The sequence below is a fragment of the Cydia pomonella genome, chromosome 17 (genome assembly GCF_033807575.1).
Source record: "Cydia pomonella isolate Wapato2018A chromosome 17, ilCydPomo1, whole genome shotgun sequence".
NCBI classification, from domain to species: domain Eukaryota; kingdom Metazoa; phylum Arthropoda; class Insecta; order Lepidoptera; family Tortricidae; genus Cydia; species Cydia pomonella.
In genome coordinates, this window is record NC_084719.1 from 6321076 (window position 1) to 6344977 (window position 23902).

Genomic DNA, 23902 nt, shown 5'->3' on the forward strand with positions numbered 1-23902 from the left:
TTTAACCGGTTAGCCCGGGTTAGTTGGATGGTGCAAGTGGCACTTAGCAGCTTAACCGGTTAACCTCGGGTTAGTGTCTAATCTAGTGGTATCTTGTCAAATCTTGGAACCTAAGTTTGACCCACTTCCCGATTTCCGATTGAGCTGAAAATTTGCATACATATATTAGTCGGGTGACAATGCAATATTATGGTACCATCGAGCTGATCTGATGACGGAGACAGGAGGTAGCCATAGGAACTCTGTGATGAAACAACGTAACCTAATTGTGTTTGAGGTTTTTATAATTATCTCGATGAGTAGGTATTAGTTGCCTGTGGTAAGAAAAGTACAGTCAGCGATAAAAGCTTGTACTAAAAATGAAATGTTTGCCAAAAACTTTGTCCTTTTCAAAAAAAATCTCATGACATGGCGATAAACTTTATGTATTTAAAAAGCTGTAAAACATAAAAAAATTGGTAAAATGACATAAATCTTACTATACTTACTATGAATACCCTCCTAAATACATTGATATCTTTACATGTTAAAAAAGGTATTTATACGATGATTTGATTCGAAGAAACTAATTTTCACCATTCAAGATTCCCTTGGCATTTTAAAACAAATGTCTTTGTAATTTTTGTACAGTCCATTAAAAAATGTTTAGATAAAAATGCCTCAATAGCAGTTTGGGAACACGTCGCTTTCTACATTAAGTGAGTTATCTGTTCCCGGTATTCGAGGCGTAAAAATAAAATCTTAATGATATCAAACACAACCGTTAGAGGAACAAAGACTGTCGACCATTTGTCGCGTGCGCGTGCGCTGTTAAGGCGCGTTTACACTCTGCGACAGCAAGTCGCGTCGTCGTGTCGCATGGCTTCTTGGTAGGCTTAATTTAGCTATATCTAAATTAATTGGCGCTATTATTAATAAACAGACAAATGATATTAATACAGGCGTAATAAATGCTGCTATTTCATATTTTAGATGCTTGAAAAATAATAAACCTTTCAAAATCCAATATCAATAATGGTTGCCAGGAAAAAAGTCCCGAGGGGCATTTTTCGCGCGTGTTTGCAATTAATGCAAGTTTATACTTTGTGGCATAAAGACATGACAGTGTCAATTTGAATAAAAGTGAGCATATCCACCGTATGCCGTTTCCTAGCTAGAAGAAATCTGTACGCCCAGATTAAGAAGAATTACTACATACAGTACATAGATTTGGCACCGGCACGTCAACTAAGAACATATTATTAGTAAATTAGTTAAAGGCTACCCCCTCCTTATTTCATTTCCATTCCACCTCATGAGCTATACAAGTTTTGAAAAAAAAAAATCAATTCCAAATAGCTTAGTTGAAGCAAATGCTTTTTAACAGTAGGTATGAAATTTGTTTGAAAACTCATTCGTTTTTAAAGTGAATTAGTCAGTTAGTTTTCAAGTGTCTTTACACTCATAGTCCCCAGAAGGCTCAAAGTCTTCATACAATATTTAATTCTATACGAGAGCCTCAAATCAAATGTGCATTATTTCGTGGTTTCGTATAAGTAAAATGTTTCTATGTTGTAAATAAATAAGTAATTGAAACCACCATTGCGCCAATGCGACATCCCAGCACTAGTGTAAACCAGCCTTAATAGCCACATAAAGAATCGTGGACATAAATAAAATTGTACACATAAATAACAGATTATCAACTGGTATCCGGACGTAACGAGATAGAAGTATACAAGTAAAATAAATAGGCGAACGGTAAATGAAGTTGTACAATTTTTGACTGATCTTTTGTAGACCTTATTTCAAAGACATAAAGTCTAAGATCAGCGAATGGTTGATGCAGTTGTACCATTTTTGACACAGACCATATTTAAACTTTATTTCAAAGGTATAAGGCTCAAGATATATCAGTTGTTATGGCCCAGGTTTGGAGGTAATGGTGATGTATTTGAGGGCCATGTGTCTTGGTAATGGGGGATGGAGGTAAGGTTGTCGCTTTTGGTTGCTGGATATAATCTGAGGTGTAAGTGAAGACAATATGGTATTTGCTATTGTATGATACTTTAATGTAAACTATCAATTACGGTTTACTTTGTAATTCAAGTGTTAATTTTGTTTTTATAATTTTTTGACGACCGAGCTGGCCTAGTGGGTAGTGACCCTGCCTATGAAGCCGACGGTCCTGGGTTCGAATCACAATGAGCACAGATATTTATTCCTGAGTCATGGATGTTTACTATGTATATAATAATAAGTAATTGTATATATTATATTATATTGAGCTTACCGCGGGACTTAGTCAATTTGCGTAATAATTTCCCTATAATATTTACTTATTTATTATTTATTTACCATGCCATAAAAGGAAGAAGATATTATAATGTTGTTGAGATATTAAAAAATACGAAATATTTAAGAAGTAATGTAAAAAAATCAGAATTTTGAGATAGATATTTGTTTTGTCAAAGTAAATACCTAAAGCAAGAAGTTGTAATGAAACATTTTATAATATCAGTGCATTTTGAAATTATATTAATAATGGTGTAGAATAACTGTTATAATGTATGAAGTATGAACTGGTATAATGTATGAAGTATGAACTGGTATAATGTATGAAGTATGAACTGGTATAATGTATGAAGTATGAACTGGTATAATGTATGAAGTATGAACTGGTATAATTTATGAAGTATGAACTGTTATAATGTATGAAGTATGAACTGGTATAATGTATGAAGTATGAAGTGGTATTATGTATGAAGTATGAACTGTTATAATGTATGAAGTATGAACTGGTATAATGTATGAAGTATGAACTGGTATAATGTATGAAGTATGAACTGTTATAATGTATGAAATATGAACTGGTATAATGTATGAAGTATGAACTAGTATAATGTATGAAGTGTTCAAATTAATTGTCAACAAATTTAGTACGTATTTATAAGTACCCTTTAAAAGGAGGACACGATATTTTCTGTGAAGGAACAGCCTTGGGCCATCTACTATCGTTAATGCTGGAATTTATAGGCTGTTATGAATAAATAAGTTTGGTGCGGACAACGCTTTTTCAGCACTAGTGGAGTAAAACATTCATTAGGTACTGGCCTTTTCGAAGAGGACTCTGAATTACAAACAATATTTACTGTACAACTAAATTCATAATTTAAATTCATGCAGTCATATATAAAAAAATAATAAACTTAGAATAAATTTAAAAGTGGAAATTTACTGCCTTGGGTGAGACTTAAACAACACGATCTCTGGATAAGAAAAGAAAACTCTGGAAAAATTAATTGAATTATTGTCAGAAAATGAAAAATATCATAGTTTTTGAGATACTATTTTTTTTTGGAATTTTTTAAAAATATCTAAGACCTTTCTAGTTTTTGATCTCAAATGTTTTGTTAAATTATATTTCTGTCTTGATTACAAAAAATTAAGTTATGCTAAAGATGGAGAATATAATAGAAGATAATTATTCAGAAAACGCTTGAATTTTAGGTATTACATGAGACTACAGAACCATATTATTGAGCGTTACTGAAAAGGTCTCCACTCAGCTTAATACTCGTATCAAGATACCACCTAAGGATAGATGCTGGTCTTCCGTGGAAACCCTTCCGAGAGAGCGCAACTACACGCTAAAGTACAATTTATATAACCATTAACTACCTATTAAATTGTTATCGTGAACTCAGCAACCGCAACACACAGTACGTGACTAAATGTCGTACAATCCAACGCAAAACTATTGATTGAAACTATTATATGTCAACCGACAGAAAAACTAACTAATAACTTAAATTACTAATTAATAACTTGAATTTATGTTCACTTACAGTTTGTTTAAACTTAAATACTTGAAAATTAAAAACCTATTAAATTGCTGTTACATACTGTATCTACTAGATACCGTAGGTTAGGTATCCTGAACTTAATTTTCACGTATCTATGTTTAAATAGAAGAGAAGAGGATGTTACTGAACACCATCAACAACAAACGGGGAAAAATGATTGGACATTTGATACGGCACGAGAACTTCTTTAAAACCATCACAGACGGCTAGATAGATGGAAAGAGCGGCAGGTGCAGACCAAGATGTCTTTGTAGCTAGATAGACCAAATAAAAGAAAAGGCTGATGTCATGTCGTATCAAGAGGTCAAGCATATGGCATACGAGAGGTATAAGTGGAAAAAACTCCACCGAGAAGAGCATAACTATTCAATTGAAGAAGAATGTTCAAAATATTGCTAAATATAACCCATTAGATCAATAACCTAACCAAACATATGTTTAGAGCAAAATCTAAATAGGTACTAAATACCCATTTAATCTATTCAACTGTATGTGTTTTATAGGAAGTAATCCGTACGATAAATTATCGTAATAAATGCTTAGCACGTGTCGTTTAATTTAAAGATTTTTCTCGAAATAGTTACCTGTTCAAAGAAAACCATAATTATTGTTTACCGCAGGCAGAGTTATTTAATGTGTAAGAAATACTTCAGTACCCCTAGTGTAAATTTTATCGACATCAAAACGTGACGAACGCGTTTGCGTTAAGTCTCATTTTGTATAGGATTTTGAGTTTCCAAAACGTCCCGCTTGGCGCGCTCTTTCTAAATCCAATACAAAATGAGAATAAACGCAAACGCATACGTCACGTTTCAAAATCGAATTTATTTGCACTAGGGGTACAGAAACATCGTGTTTAAACGAAAAGGTGCCTAGCCAAGATGACAATCGTTGAAAAAAAGCCAATCGTAACCTGAACAATGTATGGAAATAATCACGTGACTTTTCGTAGCATCTGTCATCCTGGCACATTTTTTATTTGTTTGGCGTAGGTTGATGTCAGATTATCATCTTGGCTAGGCTCCCTGAAATAGACCTGTAGCCTTACCACGACTGCCTTAGCCGTGTCAAACTGACATATTCGCTAAAGTCCGCGTAACGTAAGCCACGTATTCACTAACATTTTGTTTTAGAAACAGGGTTTCAGAAACAGAAATCCTCATGTTTCTGAAACACAGAAACAGTTGCGGTAAACACTACTGTTTATCGTTAAGTTCATTGTATCTCAGACCGTCCACACTATGTGAGCTGAAACATTGTTTCTGTAATCTGCATAGTGTTTTAGAAACAGTGTATCCCAAATATTGTATGTAGTTAACACATGCACCTTTACTTAGAAACTCTCGCACTAGTGCATCTCGCTCGCACTAATATGACGAGGTCACAAACAGCTTTGAAAGCCAATCGGTTTAATTCAAACTTTAAGATATGTCAAAAATTTGCTAAAGATACGACATAGATCGGGTATATCAGTGCACTTTTGACAACGTACATTCTTGTTTGAAGAAACGTCACTTTTGACACTTACATATCTAATCCATATCGTATCTTTAGCAAACTTTTGACTTATCTCAAAGTTCGAATCGGGCCGAACGTTCCAAAATATATTTACAAGACCTTATCTTAGTCTCTTAGAGGCTTGTAAATATTTTTTAGAATCTTGGCTTGCAAAAATGTCAGTGATCTCGACTGGTACAGTATAATATATTAAATGTTAGGTTGAGACGAAAACAAAAAATCCCACTTCACGCAACACATTCGTGAAACACTATCAATTTAATCAATTAACCGGGAATGTCGATCTTACGCAAAACACAGGAATTAAGAAACCTCAGCCCACCTAGAACTTATCTAAATTACCGGACATGGATACCAAAATAGTACGAAACCTAATTTAATTTATAGATGAGATAAAAATCTTCGGTGATTGTATAATAAAGTGATTCGACGCGTGCGCGACGCATGCCAAGACCGGATTGGTAATTACCGACTTATTAAATACCCAAATTTATAGACGATGTGTCGAAGAGCAACAAATATGCACGTGGAGAAAGATATTTATGATAGTAGATGCTTAGAAAATTGCTAATTAAGGTGATAGATGGGTGTTACATATTTTACGGTACCTACCTATACTTTAATTGTACGCGTCTATCCTGTAGACACCACAAAGTTAAGGAAATCTAAAGGAGTTTATTTTTCGTTCAACCTTACAGGTGAAATGCCTACAATTTATTTCAGTACTTGAGATTCAAATAAAAATCGAGATATAACTGTACCAGAGTCGTTAACTTTTATGGTATTTTCCACAGAAGTGACCCTTTCCTATAATGTGTTTGACCAAAATTCTTAAGTCCAAAAGCTCAAGATTTCAGGACAAGAAGTATATTTTTGTATTTTCTTTATCCTCCCTAATTTAGCTATACTTTTGATTGCAATGTATCTATTTCCTCAAAACTGGAATCCACTTTTCAGAATTCACATATATGTATGTACATGTACCTATGGTCACTAGTTAAGGAATATTACATTCCTTAACTAGTGACCACAAGAAAACCTAGGTATCTATGGATATAACCTGTTTCAATGTTGCACTTTTATTCTGATAATAATTAAAATACTCTCAAAACGTATAAACCTTAAGACCTTAATACCCAGATTAGAGAAAACGATGAACATTTATTAGTATATACAGATATAGAGAGCGATGATAGCAATTAGAGGCGTTATAACGAATTAGACAAGCAATTAATAATGTTAAGAATGACAAGGTAATTTAAGATGGAATGTAAAAAATATACTAAATGATGTAACCGATGACAATGTAGTAGAGTAAGAATATATTAAGATACAGTTTTCAAATAAGTATAGAAAGGAAAACATTGTAATAGTCTAAACTTTGCGGTCGAATCGAGAACGCAATAAGAGGTTAGTGTATAGAAGTAAAAATGATGTGAAAAATCATGAGAAAAATAAAGTTATTTATTAAAGTAAAAGTAAGATTACCGAAAAAATCCTTTAGGTAAAAAGTATCAAAGGAAATTTGGATAACAGTTATTGTTATTTCATTAGGTCAAAAAGATTGCACTCCAAAGACATTCCAACAGTAACGCATTATTCGGTTTGACCTCCTTATAAAAATCGTGATTTAAAACAATATTCATCGTAAAGAGCCAAGTCACTGACCACACGAGAAACTAAACCTTGCGATAATCATACTACTGCAGATATGTGATTAGCTTTACACCTGCTTGACCTAAAACAGCTGACAAACCTGTACTTCCTCAGGAACTTACGACCTTTTAGTTTGGCTACACTTCGGGGTCACGAAACGGTCGGCGTTAGACGGAGAGAATATCCCTCCCTGTTTTAACCCATCAAGCTTTGTATTAGACCGTCCTTGTCTAGCAAACGACCGTAGGCTCTCCGACCGCTATAGTAAACTGTGACCTCACGAAATATGCGCACGATATGATGTTGATGATTCACTAATAATGAAGAAACGTATAGACAGATTTTTAATCCAATCTCACGTATGTACCTATCAGACTGTTTACTAATATCTCTAATTTAAGCAAATGACGCATTCTACTGAGTTTTAGCACTTGAATTTTAACTAGATATTCTGTTATGTACCTACCTACCAAACCTACAAATTCGGCAGTCGGAAAACATTTCGATTTTCAATTATTTTAAGGGATAAATTAAGATATCTGTTCATGTCTTCATCTTAAAATTACAATACTTTATACTAATAGTATAAAAATATTCTCGCTGTCCGATTTCATCAATCTTTTAAGCAACGAAAATTCTATTACTAGTCAAACTGAATTCCATATTGTTTCACTATTACAACAAGTCGTTATTTGAACTCGTATCCGACCACACAGGACCACAAACCTTTCAAGATAAACTTTCGATCAGCTTTTATTACTTTTATTAAGCCATCATTTACATTAGCATACTAAATTAGTATTTGTTTACGATTCGTACTGGATTCTTCGCATTTTAAAATCTGACTTAACGGCGCATCTCCATATCAGGCTTTCAAAATGAATAAAAGGCATTATCTCTCCAAATTTATATGCCTTATCATAATATAATGCGAAGAAAGTAGAATTGTTAAATTTTATTGCGCTCTAATACAAATTCTGTCGCTTTTACCAATGTTAAGATGTTGTCCTTTAAAATTTCTACATAATTTATTTCGCCAATAATCCCACAAAAGGTCCCGTTAGGTATGGCAAATCTAAAGTACATCAAGATATAGAAATTCTAAACAACCTCAATAACTACAAAAAAGTCGATAACTATAGCAAATCTAAAGAAATAAAATGAGGAAGCCTCAAAGATTCTGCAGGTGAAATCCTCCCAGGTTATAAACTTGAACGCCGAGAGTAATGCACGGCATGTATATTGGTTACTAGTACGACCAAACCCGTTCCGAGCCCGTGCCCTCTGTACCGGCGTATCCATAGTTTCACTTTATATTAAAGCGATGCTCGTTTTGCTTAGAAACATGTTTGTGCAGAAGGAAAACTTTTTAAATATAAATATGTATATAAAACGACTGTTTTATATAGAAATGCTTACACAATGTAGGTACACCAGAAGCTATTGAAAGTAAACTTGGAAATCGTAAACATATATTTTTCAAGTGCTCTACTAAAAAATAAAAAATAAACAAGTTTTTGGATATACCTACAACTCTTAACCCTTTGACAGTTGGATGTGAAAATGGAGATGAAAATTTATATTGACTTCAAGGTTAATAGAATATATTTTAAGACACTAAAGCAAAGCAGATATCTTAGAATCCTTTCGAGGTTTTAAATTTAAAAGTACCACCTATTATTCGCAATGCAAATATCAGGCAGTGAGGATCATCACATCAAAATTAAGTATATAACAAATACAATACCATCATCTACATATTCGATATATTGTATTGACTTAAGTGAACTGTGAGTAGGCAGAGGATAAAACCTAAAAGCAATTTATTGTTCAGATAATTTCGAGGATAAGCTTGATGAAGTCCAGGTTGATGAATTCGCAGGGCTAAATATAGATTCAGATAAAAATACCGACAAAACACGCATTAACTCCAACAAAACATAAAAGATACCCAATATTTCATTAACATCACACGTTGTAAAGGAATTAGCATCGGCCTGGCCAGATAAATCACCTGCATAGTTCGTTACCGCCCGCGCTCCGCGGGGGTCCAGCTTCGGTCCGGGCCGTATGGAGGTGATTATTTTGACGTGCCCACAGTGTCGTGTTGCGGCTGATAAATTGTGGTTCTGTATGATTTCTAATTTTGTATATTGGTCAATAATTTCTTATAAGAAGGTGCCTTTTAAAAAGTTTCAATCGCTAAAGTACCTAACTTTCATTTGTGTCCTAGTATTAAATGCTACAGTTAAATAATAAATGCCCAAACAAGGATCTTCCGAAGTAATTCAAAACCAAGGAACACTACAAATTGTGAACATTATTTGTTCCTGAGACAAAACCAGAAATTTACAAGATCGTTTGATTCTGATTTTATATCGCAGAGTATTAGAACAATTGTTTATTGATTCCATATTTTAGACTGTTATGACGAGTTCCCAGCAGTAGGGAGTCTGATATTACTAAAAATGAAGGAAATGGCCAAGAAAATCACTTCATTCGCAGTAAAATATGCAAGAATTTAAATAATGGTACATAATCTTTTGTGGTATTAGAAAAGCAGTAGAAGACATTCCACGGCTCAACTGGTTTTAGAGCATGTGCATCAGAGACTAATCTTAATTTCGCCATGTATAGTGACGAGAACGGCTTGATGGTGATGTTTTCGATTCCGCACCCAGAAGATGAAGGCGTCAGTCAAATTTAAAAAAGTTAATTATCGAATATTTTCACAGTGGTGCAGTCCTGGACGATACATCATGTGGGAGAATATAAATCATAGCATGATTGATAGTGGTGTATATCTCACGCTCGTACTCGTGTGCTAGCTCCTTTTTTAATCCGACACAAATGATTTTACACTTTGATTCCTTTTTGTAACGCCATTTTGCTTTGGCTTTACAAGGTGTTCGTATTGGATTCTGGTTGTGGGTCCTTCTTATTCAATGTTTTCTTTATAAGGATCTCAATATTCTTTGAGAAGTTATAAATAGTATCTTATAACTTCGTATATCTAACTCAATGTGTTTCTAATGTCACTAAGAAAATATTCCTATATTGTAGATTTTTATCATTATGTGTGGCAGAATTAGATCAAATCTATACATCAAACAAGTTGTCCTCAGAATGCCTTCAGCTCATATTGTGTAATAAGCAACATAGAAGTATCCCAAGAACTTTACGTGGAAAGGAATTAGTAAACCAAGAGGCTGTCTCAGTATTTCTCGTATATGCGAATAATGCGTTTAAACCTATAATAGATCTAACTTAAACAGTTCAAAGGTTTCTGTGCCAGTTATTCGCATAAATCCACAATAGATGGCCTCGTTGAAATCTCCATACAACATTAAGTGAAATTGAATATTTATTCCATTCTACCGTTCAATGTTTACAGAGAAAACTTATCAAGTTTCTAGCGGGCATTCAAGCAGCCCTATTCCCATATTTGGTCTTTTTTCAAAAGGTCCTACCGGCCGAATACTTTATACATAAAAAGCAACCTTAAATCGACGGTTAAAGGTTTCAACTGACATGGATTAATATTCATTTTTGGACTTGTTTTGTCTGTTTGACTTTTACCTGAACCTTTCTATAACAGATTAGCACTATTCCTATTGTAGTTGAACCCCGATTCATATGCAAATTTGGACAAAACGTGCAGAAATATAATTAGCTTACGACGCTTGCGAATTGGCTTAGACCTTAGGGTCTTGACCGTCAAACCGGTCCGTTTGTTGCCATAATTAATGTTTGCACCGGATAGTAACATTTGACCATAGGTCACTTGAAAAAAGTGTAAGACTGGTCGGGAATTTACGTGAGATTGGGGAACATGGAATACCAGTTTTTAAGGAAGCCATGCGTGACGTGATTTGCAATAATATTTAAAACGAACTGTCATACTTTTAACCTGAATATTGATTAACTTTGGCGACTTATGCTTAGGATAATATTGATAAGTCGATAAGGTCTATCTTTATCAATTCAGCGATAAATCTGCAAAGTAGTATGTGTCTTTGAGTCGTTTACTTTCGCTGGATAAGACGAGAGCAACAAGAAACATCATTCTGTGTCATTTATTCATCATTAAGTCATTTCGACAAGATTTCTGTGATTTTGATAGCCTGTCTTATACTTTTGAAGTTAAAAGTTTTCCTTGATCAACTAGGTAATAATCCGATCTTCAGTCCTCCTAAACATTATGGGCATCCTCCTCATCTTAAGTATTATGACCCGTAGAATTTTGCGTCTTTCACCACGCGGTATTTTGAGGTTTTCCTTCATGCTCAGTTCTTCTAATTTCCAATTTTCTTGACCGCGGGTCAGTGCAGTATTGGGGCATTTCGCGGCGTGGGAACGCTCCATTCCACCTCACGCGCGATGCTATCTTTATGTCAGCCGCGGCTAGCAAGACTCAGTTTTCCCAGAATAAGGCCATAAAATCCGGCCCTGGAGCGTCATACGAAACATGTCACAGTTATTATGCTCAAAAAAGATAATATCATATGGCTGTGACGCGGCAAACAAACGGGGTAAAAGCACTGATTCTGGCTTGTTCTATCGTCATTGTACACTTGACTACAAATACACTTTGATCAAATAATGTTTTTGGATGAGTTTGTCCTTAAAAACTTAAAAAAACCTACTTCTTAAAATTTGTACATTATGATGAAAATCTTAATTATTAATTTTGTAATGTTTACAGAAAAGACGCCATTTTTCACGAACGTTATTGACCCACTTCTTTAATTGAGTGGAGTCAAAACTATCAGCCAATTGCATTAATGACAAGCCTCTCTTCAGTGATATTTAGACCCCTAAGTATGTTACTTTATAAATGAAAGCTTCTCTTCAATTAAACACCAATTTAAATATTTGCATAAAGCTGGTAATTTATTCCAAAATTTGTTTGTCATCCCGCCGCTACTAGTTTAGTTTTACCAGTTATAAATGACATCGATCAATCCCAGTCTATTGCAGACTGTTTAATCAGTGTCATGTACTAACAGCAACATTTTAACTGACTTTAAATGGACCTTATATCGTTGCAATAAGTTGCAAATTGTCCGTTAACAGTATAGACGGTACGCGAAGCCTTTTAAGTCTATGCCTGCTAATATGGCAACTTGTAATGAACATTTTAATTGACATAAACTTTCTTTATACAAAAAGAACTTACAAAATAATTCTTGTTTGTTGATTAAGGAAATGTAGTTAGTGTCTACACCTTATACTGAGGAATTTTGCCCTAAAATGAGATATAAGTTCATTTTGACACGATAACTTATTAGATTATTGCGTATGTTTAGAATCTATTCTTTAATTTATCTCCTGTACGACTCCCTGGCAGACGGCAGAAAGTGTTTTCCAGACTTCAATTATTTTGTTATTAATTACTCAGTCGTCAAGCCTTGTTCTATCTCAAGTGACAAACGATATAACGCGACTCATATCGCGACACGGCGGTAGCGATAATATCAAAGACAGTTGTCACAGTCGCACTTGTCCTATATAGGCGCGTAGATCTATTTGCAAAAATGCATCGCGGCAGAACAACGGGTCAACCATGGGTGACCATAACCCTATTTTTAATGCATTACTTTGCATTTCTCACGGTCACGCAATCAATGTTTAGCAAACGGGTCTAATGGGACGGTCAGTTGGTCAACAAAGATCAAACAATGACCACACCTGGCCCTTCGATACACCACCCTCAGGACGGTCGAGCGCTTCCTTTCTCGACCTTTGTCAAATATAGGCGTACACTTTAAATAAAGGCGCAAACTTTGCCAAATTTCTGCGTATAAAAGAGCGTAAGTTGAAAGGATTTCTTAAAATATTCGTCGTTATTGTATCGGAGTACCCCTGGGAAGCATTCTCGGATGACGATTTTGACATGTCTTGTGGGCTTGAAGTTGCATTGTGTATGTTCCGTTGTGTTTACGCTTGGATTAAGGAAATATGCGGGAAGACAGCAGATTAGGGCTTTAGTTTCGGTCAAGCTGTTAATAAGTAACGGTTCCTTAATAATGGGGCTGGGAGTTTAAAGGAAGTTAAGTTCTTTGCATTAATTATTATATATTTTTAGGGCTTATTTTTTTTTTGGCACAACGAGCTGGATCAGTAAGAATTGATTTTAATTTTTAATTTAATTTATGGTAAATTATAGGCCACAAAAATCTGCATTTACCTCTATATATACATGTAAATTCTGTAAAATAATGTTTTTTTTACCCAAACAATTTAATTTTGCAAAATTTTAAAGACCGCCAAAATCAAAACAAAGATCCGACCGATACTTTTTCAATTTCGCCATAAATCACCTCTCCATTAAAATTCATCTCGAACTCGGGGGAAAAAATCGGAAGCGATACGAGGAATCTTTCTAAATGACCGGACGAACACAAAAACTTATTAAGATATTACAAACAATGTGGCCGTGATGGATGCGCCTCAGACAAAAGGTACCAACCATTGTTCAACGCCCAAAGGGCTTTGTAGATAACGTTTTATGCACTCTAATATTAAACCAGTCTAATGCTGTTAATTAATCAATCGTTGTGTGCTTTGTCTGAGTTTGCATATTTAACATGGGAAATTCAATCGTTTAATTGATAGTAATAAACCAGTACAATGCTTAAACATGCAAGTTTTTTGCAATTTGCAGCATTATCTCTGATTGCACCTTGTACAATTTCTTAATTAAGTTCGTCATTATGTTTCTCAAGTTTAAACGCTTTATTTTTACACTCAACAAAAGTTTCATTTACTAACTATAATTTAAAAGCTTAGTCATTTTTGTAACCATTATCCGATACAACTCAACAAAGACTGACCGTATCTACAGATCGAGTACAATTAAAAGTATTAGTAGCACATTTCAATAGGGTCTTTCAAGCTCTTAAAACGCTGAACTATACAGAAAACAATGCTGAGAAAAAGCATAAAAGAAGCGTCAATGCATCTCCGCTCAAGTTTGATATCTAAGACGATTACAATCGGTACAAAGAGGCACACTTTTACCCGCCACAAATCTGCTGTTCTAAAATAGTGTTTATTGCTTGGTGTGAAAGATGAGTTATCTTCTTTAAAAAAGGAGCCTGCATCTTTGTTGACAGCAAACAAATCGTTTCGGCAAAATACAGGGTACTTTGTTAGGGTCGAAAGGGTGCTTAAGGGTGGAATGGAGAGCAGCGGGTTACCGTGTCCTTTCCGGGTGAGGTAGGAAGTGTGAATGTGGGTCCTTATGGCGGTAATAAAAGGTGTCCAGTTACTTGTGGTGCTTGGTTAGTAAACTGTCGAGCGTGTCAAAGATGTAGCTATTGTGGAGGAACAGATAGTACTTTTGTTTATGTCGTAAAGTAGTATTGTGAGGCTAGTAAATTCTGAATAAATTATTCTGTGTTCAAAGGTATTGGAGAGGTTAATAATTGTCTGCTAAAACTATCAACTGCAGACGTTTAGGTTCTCCATTGAATGTTACTAATCGGCTCAATTCAGGAAATGCCAATATTTGTATTGTTTATGAATCTATAAAACGTTTTAAAGATTATTTCCACTTTCGTCAATCAACTTAAAATTAATCAAGCCTACTATATTTCAATTTTTTAAAATAAAATCAGTGCCTTTGTCCCAGTCTATGTATAACTTACTACAAACTGAAGAGCAACGTTTCAAGGTCAAGGATTATTTAATATTGGATTTAAAATATCTTTCAAATACGGAAATACTTCTTACAACCTCGGAAGTCTCTGCTTATTTGTACAAGTATAAACTAAATTCGAATATATAAATGATTACTCATAGAAATAAAACTAAGTTTCAAATTCCAAAACACAAAAATTGCCCTGAGTCTTATGAAGCTATATACATATTTTTCAAAATTTAACCAAGGAAATCTACATCCATGCTCCATTTCCAAATCACGTCCGCTCAGGAATCCAGACAGGTGTACGCATCAAGTGTAATGCGCGCCGCGGGTGGCTATGACCTGCCTCTGCCCTCCGGCCCTTCCTTTACCAACTGTTATCTTTTAAATTGTGAGCATTATCGTCTGCTGCGCACTTAATTCCGTTAACAAGGTCTTGAACGCGGTTGAGGGTTGTTGTTTATATGGCATTTGTTTATTTATTTGGAAGGCTGCCAGGTTTAAAGTAACAAATATATTTTTTTTCTCTTATAGTTTATTGATAATTTAGCCTATATACGTTCTACTGCGGGACACAGGCCTCCTCTCATGCACGAGAGGGTTTGGGTCATAGTCCCCACGCTGACCCAATGCAGGTTGGGGACTTCACACCTTTGAATTTCTTCGCGGAGGTATGCAGGTTTCCCCATCGTGTTTTCCATCACCGAAAAGCTATTGGGAAATATCAAATCATATTCCTTAGATATGTATAAGTTCTGAAAAATGAATTGGGACGAGCCAAGATGTGAAACCGCGACTTCTTCTTTCGCATACATATTACTTAAAAAATATTTATTCTCTTGATACCTACTTTTACTATTCCAAATATCTAGAGTAGTTTAAACTCCTTTTTTATTACACTACTATTTTATATATAGTAACACGCGTATCGACATTTTGATCTAACATAACTTATTTTATATCAACTACCATACATTTTTCTTTAGTCGTAGTATTTTTACTGTTATTTGAGTTTTTCTTAACTTCTTCATCAGCTTGAATGCGCATGTGCCGATAATAGTTCGAACAAAGTTGATCAATGGGCCGTTAAAGCCGTATGCTATGTCATAAGCTGTCATGGCTAGTTCTCGTTTAGCCTTGACACGTCAACTATTTACGCAGTTTGTACATTCAGAGGCAAAATAATCGCTTTTCATTTTATCTACTAAGCCAAGCAGTTCGTCTTTTTGCAAATAAATTAAAAGTTTTGCTTATAATCAAATCTACATCAGCGTTTTGTTAAATATCTTTGCCATGGTTATGCGTGGTTAACATAAATCGATGTAACACTGTTACATTGATACCAAAGATTTGAACTTTATTCAATACAACATTTTTTTGATCATACTGTTCTTATTTCACTTGATTAAAATCAGTTCCTGCATTAATATTCTCAGATTCTTTGCGATCTCCATTAATCAAACCGCTGTCTTTAAAACAATAACCCTCTATATTAATTCCATCGTAATAATAAGCTATTACGGCTCGTAACTTTATATTAACATTGATCGTCAACAGTTAGTTAGAGGTGCCCTTGGGCAGATCGCCTAATGACTCGACAAGATTGATGATTTCACTAATTACACTAGCGACAATGAATGCATCGTAAACCTATTTACTTATTTTTCAATCTATTCATATCACGGATAAGTTACAATACGAGATCGCTTAAGTCGAAAAAATGATATTTTGTTCACAAAAAGACTATTTTTCAAAGTCACGTTCTTTTACGTAAATTAGAGAAGACTTCCGAAGGCCAATATGACACACTTCAGAAAATCTTTCGTAAACCTGTACCTACACATGTCAATTCGACTAATTAAAAAAAGCAATACCTATATTTATACAATAGTACACGTTTTGTCGTATAATTTTTGGATTTATTTTTATTTTGCTTTTGTCAAAAGGATTTAAATAAGTATGCTATTTATGGTAGTCGAAAAATACTAAATATTTTGTTTTATCTTTCAATGCCAATATTTTACTACTAATATTAGACATCTACTCCTCGATTTATTACTCTACGTATTATAAAAAATATTGTATCATAAAATAAATTATAAATAGAGGTACTTCTAGAAGCAATTAAATTTACGATGACGGACCTCATACGTTACCTACATAGAGCAATAAATGACAACTTATTACATAGTGCCTACAGAGTAAGGGTAACTACCGGCGAACAGATAAAAAGAAGCCTCAGTATTCAAGTTTTTTACTGACCGGATGCCTACAAGCTACGGGCGAATAAATATTTCCTTCGAGTGACAGAAAAATTGTTAATAAATACTCTCGTATTTAATGAACTGGATTTTGAGGGCATAAGAAAATCTTAGAAGATAAAAACCAACACAATAGACACAGGAACACATTTGATCAAGATAATATTTACCGTACTAATAATACAAATATATTTGTATATTGAGTACCTGTAAGTATCAATTTTAATAAACAAAAATATCATATTTAAGTTCTTACTTCAGGTTGACCAATCGGGCTAACGTAAATACACAATTGGCGCTTGTACGAGTAATACATGTGTAAGTTATTTAATATTCCTGCCCCTCATTGCTTATAAAAATCATAAAAGTCTATCATAAAATGTTGACTCACCTTCTCGCCTCATGCCCATCTTGAGGCATTTTCTGAGCCTGCAGTACTGGCACTGGTTCCTGTGATGTTGGTCGATGGGGCAGTTCCTGTTTCCTCGGCAGGAGTACGTCAGGTTCCTTCTCACTGACCGCTTGAAGAAGGATTTGCATCCTGTGGAACAAAAGATGAACGTAAAAAAGTTGACCATGTTATTTGATCAAAATTCTGCAAGTAGCGGGCGGAACATACTCCTCATCGGACCGAAAGACGCTATCAGGAAGGTCATAATTCATGACTAAGAACCGTGGCGTTTTCACATTATTCCATCCGATATCGGATATCAGAAGTAAAATTCAAGAAACTGCCTATATTTATTTATACATTGATGTTTAATGTTCTACAGAAAACTTTAAACCAAGAAAGAAATACATTATGTCATAGGGCACTCTCTGACAGCTGCTTTTTCCAAGGATCATCCAACAATTCCGAATTTTGACAGCGCATTGGAAAATGTGATAATACGCCCTGAGGAGGCCTCAATAACTGAGGATCTGGGAATAAATCAAGATCGTAAGAAACCGTTGAATAAGAGCAACGCATGAGCGGCTGTTATATGCCTTTTTAAAGCCTTTGTCCAGTATTGGACGACTGACAACTTATATGATAATGAATATATTGAAAACTCAATGTAAATTATCCTTGCATTTTAAGACCGCTAAAATGAACCCAGGGTCATCAACATTTAAATTCGGTAATTGAAAACTCCATATCAATAACAATGTTTACTTATTAAACAAGTTTTGTGACCATCACATTATCAACCAATGAAAACCATCTTCAGTAATCATCACTTGTTAGCTGTAGATATAATGTTATTAGAAGAATCATCATAAACTATAAATCAACTGCTACTCGGCATATGGACTATTCGTATGGAAGAATGGAATCGAAACGAATCGATAAAATGGTTAAAATACTATCTTAACGAGCTTAAGACAGTTAAGAACGCTCTCATGAATATTTGTATGCATAAAAATTATAATAAGACACATTATCTGTTAGACAACGAATTCAAATACAACAAATTTAAATATTACCTATACACGTGTTTAAATTCTTGCAGATTTAAATTGGAAAAAGAATTCTCTAATCTAAGCGGAAATAATTAAATTTTCATGACAAAAATTATGGTGATACGCTGTAAATTAGAAAAAGAACATCACAAATGACATAATCTGACATTCCGTTATTATCTGACATAGTTATGGCCTGCTTTTGCTGACATCGTGTCACCGAGTAGCTATAGAATTTCTTTTTAATTTACCTAACTGGGTTCCTGACATAAACAACAAATTTTAATATTCCGGTAGTCGTGGTCATTTGTGTAACAATCTAAATCAACTTTCAACAACAAAAAACATCAGTTTCGTTATTAACCAACAGTTTTAAATAACTTTGTAACTCTTTAACAAAAACTCTATCCAGTTTCTTGCGTGCTTCTCTATCATTAGAATTGATATTAATTTTATTGTAATTGAGTTTGTTAGTAATATCGGATTCCAAATAGGATGTGATCGTTTTGTAAATTAAGTTGTTAAGTTATTACATTGTTTGTTTAAATACATTCACGGTTTTTCTTATTGCGATCGTATTTTACTTTTATCTTTGAATAGCCAGAGTTTTTAATATTGACACGTGATTAATGATTAATCGTAATGCTCCCAAAATATTAACACTTATTATTAAACATCTATAAGTTATCTATACTTTAAGACGAGTAAGTAGCTTTCACGTTTACGATTAAAATAATGTTTTTCAAACTTTTCTTATCAAAATTCAGCTTTAGTTCTGCAGTAATAAGAGCTACCTATGTCGAACGGCATGTGGGGCCTTATTCCCGAGCTCAATACCTATAATATACCTATTTAATATGAGCATCTTCATCACGCTCGCACACATGTAATACTTAACCAAATACGCGTTCACAACCAGTACCTTTTCAATAATATTTCGATACTTCAAATGTACATTTGAGAATAAAGCCTGGTTTATTCTTATCAGTTGCAGACTAAGAGGTGGCATATAATATATAAAGTAAAGCATTTCTGCGTCTTGATACTGAGCTTATATCTAACGCTTACTGTACTCCTTCAATTGACCAGCATAAGTGAAACCTCGAGTTCTATAACAACTGTTAATGATAGGAGCTCTCAACTACACTGGTTATAGCAAGTTATTTCCATAACAACTCTGAAGGGAAACCTAAAGAAATGTGTTTTGAAATACGTTTATTTTATACAGAGATGCATTCTGCGACAATAGGCGTGGAGGCAACTGCGATACGCATAGCTCACGATAAACCAAGATGCTACGTTGAAATGCATTTCTGCATTACACTGTAGCCTTGGAGTATAGTTTTATACCTAGTTGAAGCTATTTACGTTTTACCTACAAGACAATTCAAGATATGTCGTTAGAACTTGCAAAAAGATTTTTGTGAGGAGTTCGTATCCTTCTTTTAAAATGGACTAATTAATAGATAATCTACTAAATATGTATGCTTTTTCTTGTCCAATTTTAACTTATCTTTTCCCCTATTGACAATGGCCATGCAAATCGCATTTTTCATTTTCATTAAAAAAAATAAAGATCTGCGGTTAGTTTCATAACCTAAGTCAGCTTTCACTTGTTAAAAATGCACGTCCAAAAAGTTGTTTGTTTAACTTGCCTGTTATTAGTTAATTTACTTTTAATTTGTATTCTTTTAGCCAGTATTCAATATCAGACGAACGTTCCATGTTTCTACGATGTACAGTCACCTAAAATTATATACTTATCACAATCAATTGTCATAACGCCTATGATTTAGCAAATCATATTGTAGTTGTTTTCGCGCGCAAGATGTTACACCTAACCAGTTGTGGAATGTATGGCGCCCAATACATTCCTCGACTCTGCTCTTTCCGAACAGACTCTAACTTCAAAACATGGATGCAACCTCCCCGTTTATCTCAAAAATAACCACCGTAACCATGATCTGGCATTGTTGCGAAGTTCATTGAACCCTTATCTTGGCGGAATACAATTTGTTGCAGATATTCCCAACGATAGTAGTAATTGGGTACCGCGACGTGGGTTTACGACAATATTAAACCGTAGAAGAAAACAGGTATCGCTATCAGATGTAGCGAGGCAGATGAGGTGCTCACAAATATCTAAACAAGCGCTCTAATGGATTGAGAATAGAGGCGTATTTAGATATGTGTAAACATCTTGGCCGCTCCGATATCAATGATAGCGAATGTATTGGCACAAAGTAGATAGTAGCAACCACCGTTTCGTAGACTGGTGGATGGATTTGTGAAGATTTGGCTACAGCAAGGAAAACTTTCAGCTTAAAAGCCTCAGTACACACTATTAAACACTTTAAACACTTGCTTCTGATCCACCCCGCTAAGATGTAACATTTTTCTTTCCTACAGCATTTCACTCCCAGTAGCAAGCGACGATGTAAGCCAATTATGACATCATCCGATGTAGGTCATCAGGCGATGACACCTAACGCTATACGTACAGATAAGTAGGAGTCTTTGTACAGTATTCTGTAGGTACCTACTCGTTTTCTTTAGTTTTAATTCTACAGATGTTATAACTGTAATAATTATGGGAAATAGTTATCATATTCTTGACAATGTCTAAATTTAAAAAAAAAATTTTTTTTTTCAGGGGATACTAAAAACATACTCGTCAATACAAAAAGAGAAAATGTTTTTCTACTTTAAAATATATTCTGCATTCTCCATGATGACTATGTTATTGACACAATGAAAAACTAGGTTTATAGGTTTTCCTTTTTTTTCGAAAAAAGCGAAACTTATAAACCTAGGATATATTATGCTGAAGCGATCGACATCAAATCAAAGTGATTCGTTATGATTTAGTTAACGGAAAGTAGTCATAGAAAAAGTACCGTCATTTCGTTGGAATTATTCTTCCTTCTTAATCGAAAATCTGGAGGAATACCGCTAAAGATGTATTTACATCAAGCAAGGGCGCATGCATTTTTGTCGTTGCGCGTTTTTTGCGAGGCTTATTATTAGGCGCGGAATCTAAAACAAACATGCCTACACATACACACTCACACATTCGCTAGATATAAACGCACCTCGATGTGTAAATTCCGAACAACTCAGTTTTCTCTAGACACGCCGCGCTCAACGACATTCTCCGCCGGTCTCTTGCCAGCGTCAATGTGCCAGCTCTACTCGAGCCCCCCGGCATTATAAGAGATGATGGCAAGAGACCGGATGGAATGACACTATGACACTAATTCCGTGGAAGTTGGGACGGGTGCTGGTGTGGGACGCCACCTGTGTAGACACCCTAGCCCCGTCTCATCTCCACGGCACTTCTGCTAAGGCTGGCGCGGCGGCAGAGGCGGCCGAAAAATTAAAAAAGACTAAATATAGGGGTCTCGGCACCGAATATAATTTCGTACCATTTGGCGTCGAGACCCTTGGTCCGTGGGGTCCGAGCGCCTTTAACCTTTTTAAGGAACTTTCGAAAAGGATTAGAGAGGTCACCGGTGACCGCAGAGCTGGCAGCTTCCTCGCTCAAAGAATTAGTCTTGCGATACAGCGAGGAAATGCTGCTAGCATCTACGGCACCATGCCGCAGGGGGATAGTTTTATTTTATTTGAAGTCTATTTTTATTTATTTTTAGATCTAGATTTTAAGTTTTGTAGTTTAGTATTTAAAATGCCAACTAGAAATACTCAGTTTTTATTGATCTAGTATTTCAAGATGACTCGACAAGTGAACGGAGCCATTCGTCCAATTTTCTTTTTACTGCAGACCCATTAAACACCTGGCCATAATGACTGGCCGATTACCGCACTATGAATTATCGTAGCCATAAAGCTCGGTTATGACTAAAGTTGCGTAAAGCAAGGACGACACGGCAATAGTGGATCTTTTTGTGTGAGATATGAGGTCAGTTAGTGACTACTTTTACACAAAAGATTGACGTAAACCATCAACACCAAAAGGACCCTAAACCTTAGGAGATACACAAAATGACGCTCTTCTCTATATTGCACAGCATTTAAGGTTTAAAAACTTTTTTGGTTTGAGTTAAGGTGGTTTTTCCTGTCGACATCTTAAATTGAACCTAATTTTCTTACTCCTCCTTAGATGCCTATTAAAGCCCTTTTTTCAAGTTATTATGATGAAAAAGCGTTGGTAGCCTAGCGGTAAGAGCGTGCGACTTTCAATACGGAGGTCGCGGGCTCAAACCCCGGCTCGTACCAATGAGTTTTTCGGAAAGTATGTATATATTTATCATTTCATATCATTTCATATTTATCAGTCACTTTTCGGTAAAGGAAAACCTGGTGAGGAAACAGGACTAATCGCAAAAATGCCTAGTTTCCACGCAAAAATTTGTGCCTAGCTAGATTCTCAGGATTAGTTGACAATCGGACCCCAGGCTCCCATGATTAATACGAATACCAGTTCTTAGAAATTATCAACGTTTCTACTTTTGTGAATATTTACACAAAATGAGCTTAGCAAAATGACGTCTAATTTGTTATCTATTCAAAAAGTAGTAGCTCTGCCGGTCTAGCGAAGGTGACAATCGCTATCTCTACGACAACGAAACGCCTTGTGTCTCTATCACTCTTGCATATTAGTGCGACAGTGACAGTTGCGTTTCGATCGCTACGGAGCGTAAGCGATTTGCACATTGGCTACGCGGTCTGTAGTAGTAGGTACCTAGTACATATAACTGTAGAAATCTTGGAGACTTGGTAGATTCTCATATCTTAAGAGGTTAATAATTCTTCTTTCTGTTTTATTTTTTTATTTTGTTTTCTTGTATATTAATGCTTGCAGCTTTTTTATTTATTTTATTTTGGCTAAGGTTAAGAATTTTAAAATAAGTACAAAATGTAAGCTAAAAGTGTAAATATTAACGTGGCCCATGACATAACTAGCTTTTGTATATACAAACACGCAAGCGCAGATGAATAAAATAAACAAAATAGAATTGCGGTTCAAAACTCCTAATTTTAATAGTACATTACGATACAAGTGCGAAAATTAGGAAATCCAAAACGAGTGGCGATAAATTAAAACACGACCGAAGGGAGTGTTTTAAATCGACACGAGTTGCGAATTACCTATTCGCACATGTATCGTACAACGTCTTACAGTACATATGGCCCTTTAAATGTTCGACACAGTAACGTAATATGCTAATTTTCGCACTAGTGTAGTGTGCACTGTAAAAGAGGTTACGATTGTTACTAATACGTACGTACTGTACCCCTAGTGTAAATTTATTCGATAGATTTTGAGTTTCCAAAACGTCCCGCTTGGCGCTCTGTTTCTAAATCCCATACAAAATGAGACTTTACGCAAACGCGTACGTCACGTTACGCTATCGAAAAAATTTACACTAGGGGTTCTGATATCTTCAATTGTGTCGTTTTCAAGCAAAAAGTCTCACTTTGTCGCTTGCCGTAAGGACTGTTTGACAGGTTATTCGTATAAATATACAAGCAAATCACGTCCTTATAGTAAGAGAAAGCGACAAAGGGGG

General features: G+C 35.0%; 1 protein-coding gene across 1 annotated transcript in view; it reads right to left on the minus strand.

Annotated features, from left to right (window-relative positions):
- LOC133526949 (steroid receptor seven-up, isoforms B/C) overlaps positions 1 to 23902 on the minus strand; it is a 147164-nt gene that overhangs the window by 108697 nt on the left and 14565 nt on the right. Inside the window, exon 2 of the mRNA XM_061863809.1 lies at positions 17320 to 17469. Within this exon, the coding sequence (XP_061719793.1) occupies positions 17320 to 17338 (19 nt within the window). The 5' untranslated portion in view covers positions 17339 to 17469. The remainder of the gene's footprint in view (positions 1 to 17319; positions 17470 to 23902) is intronic.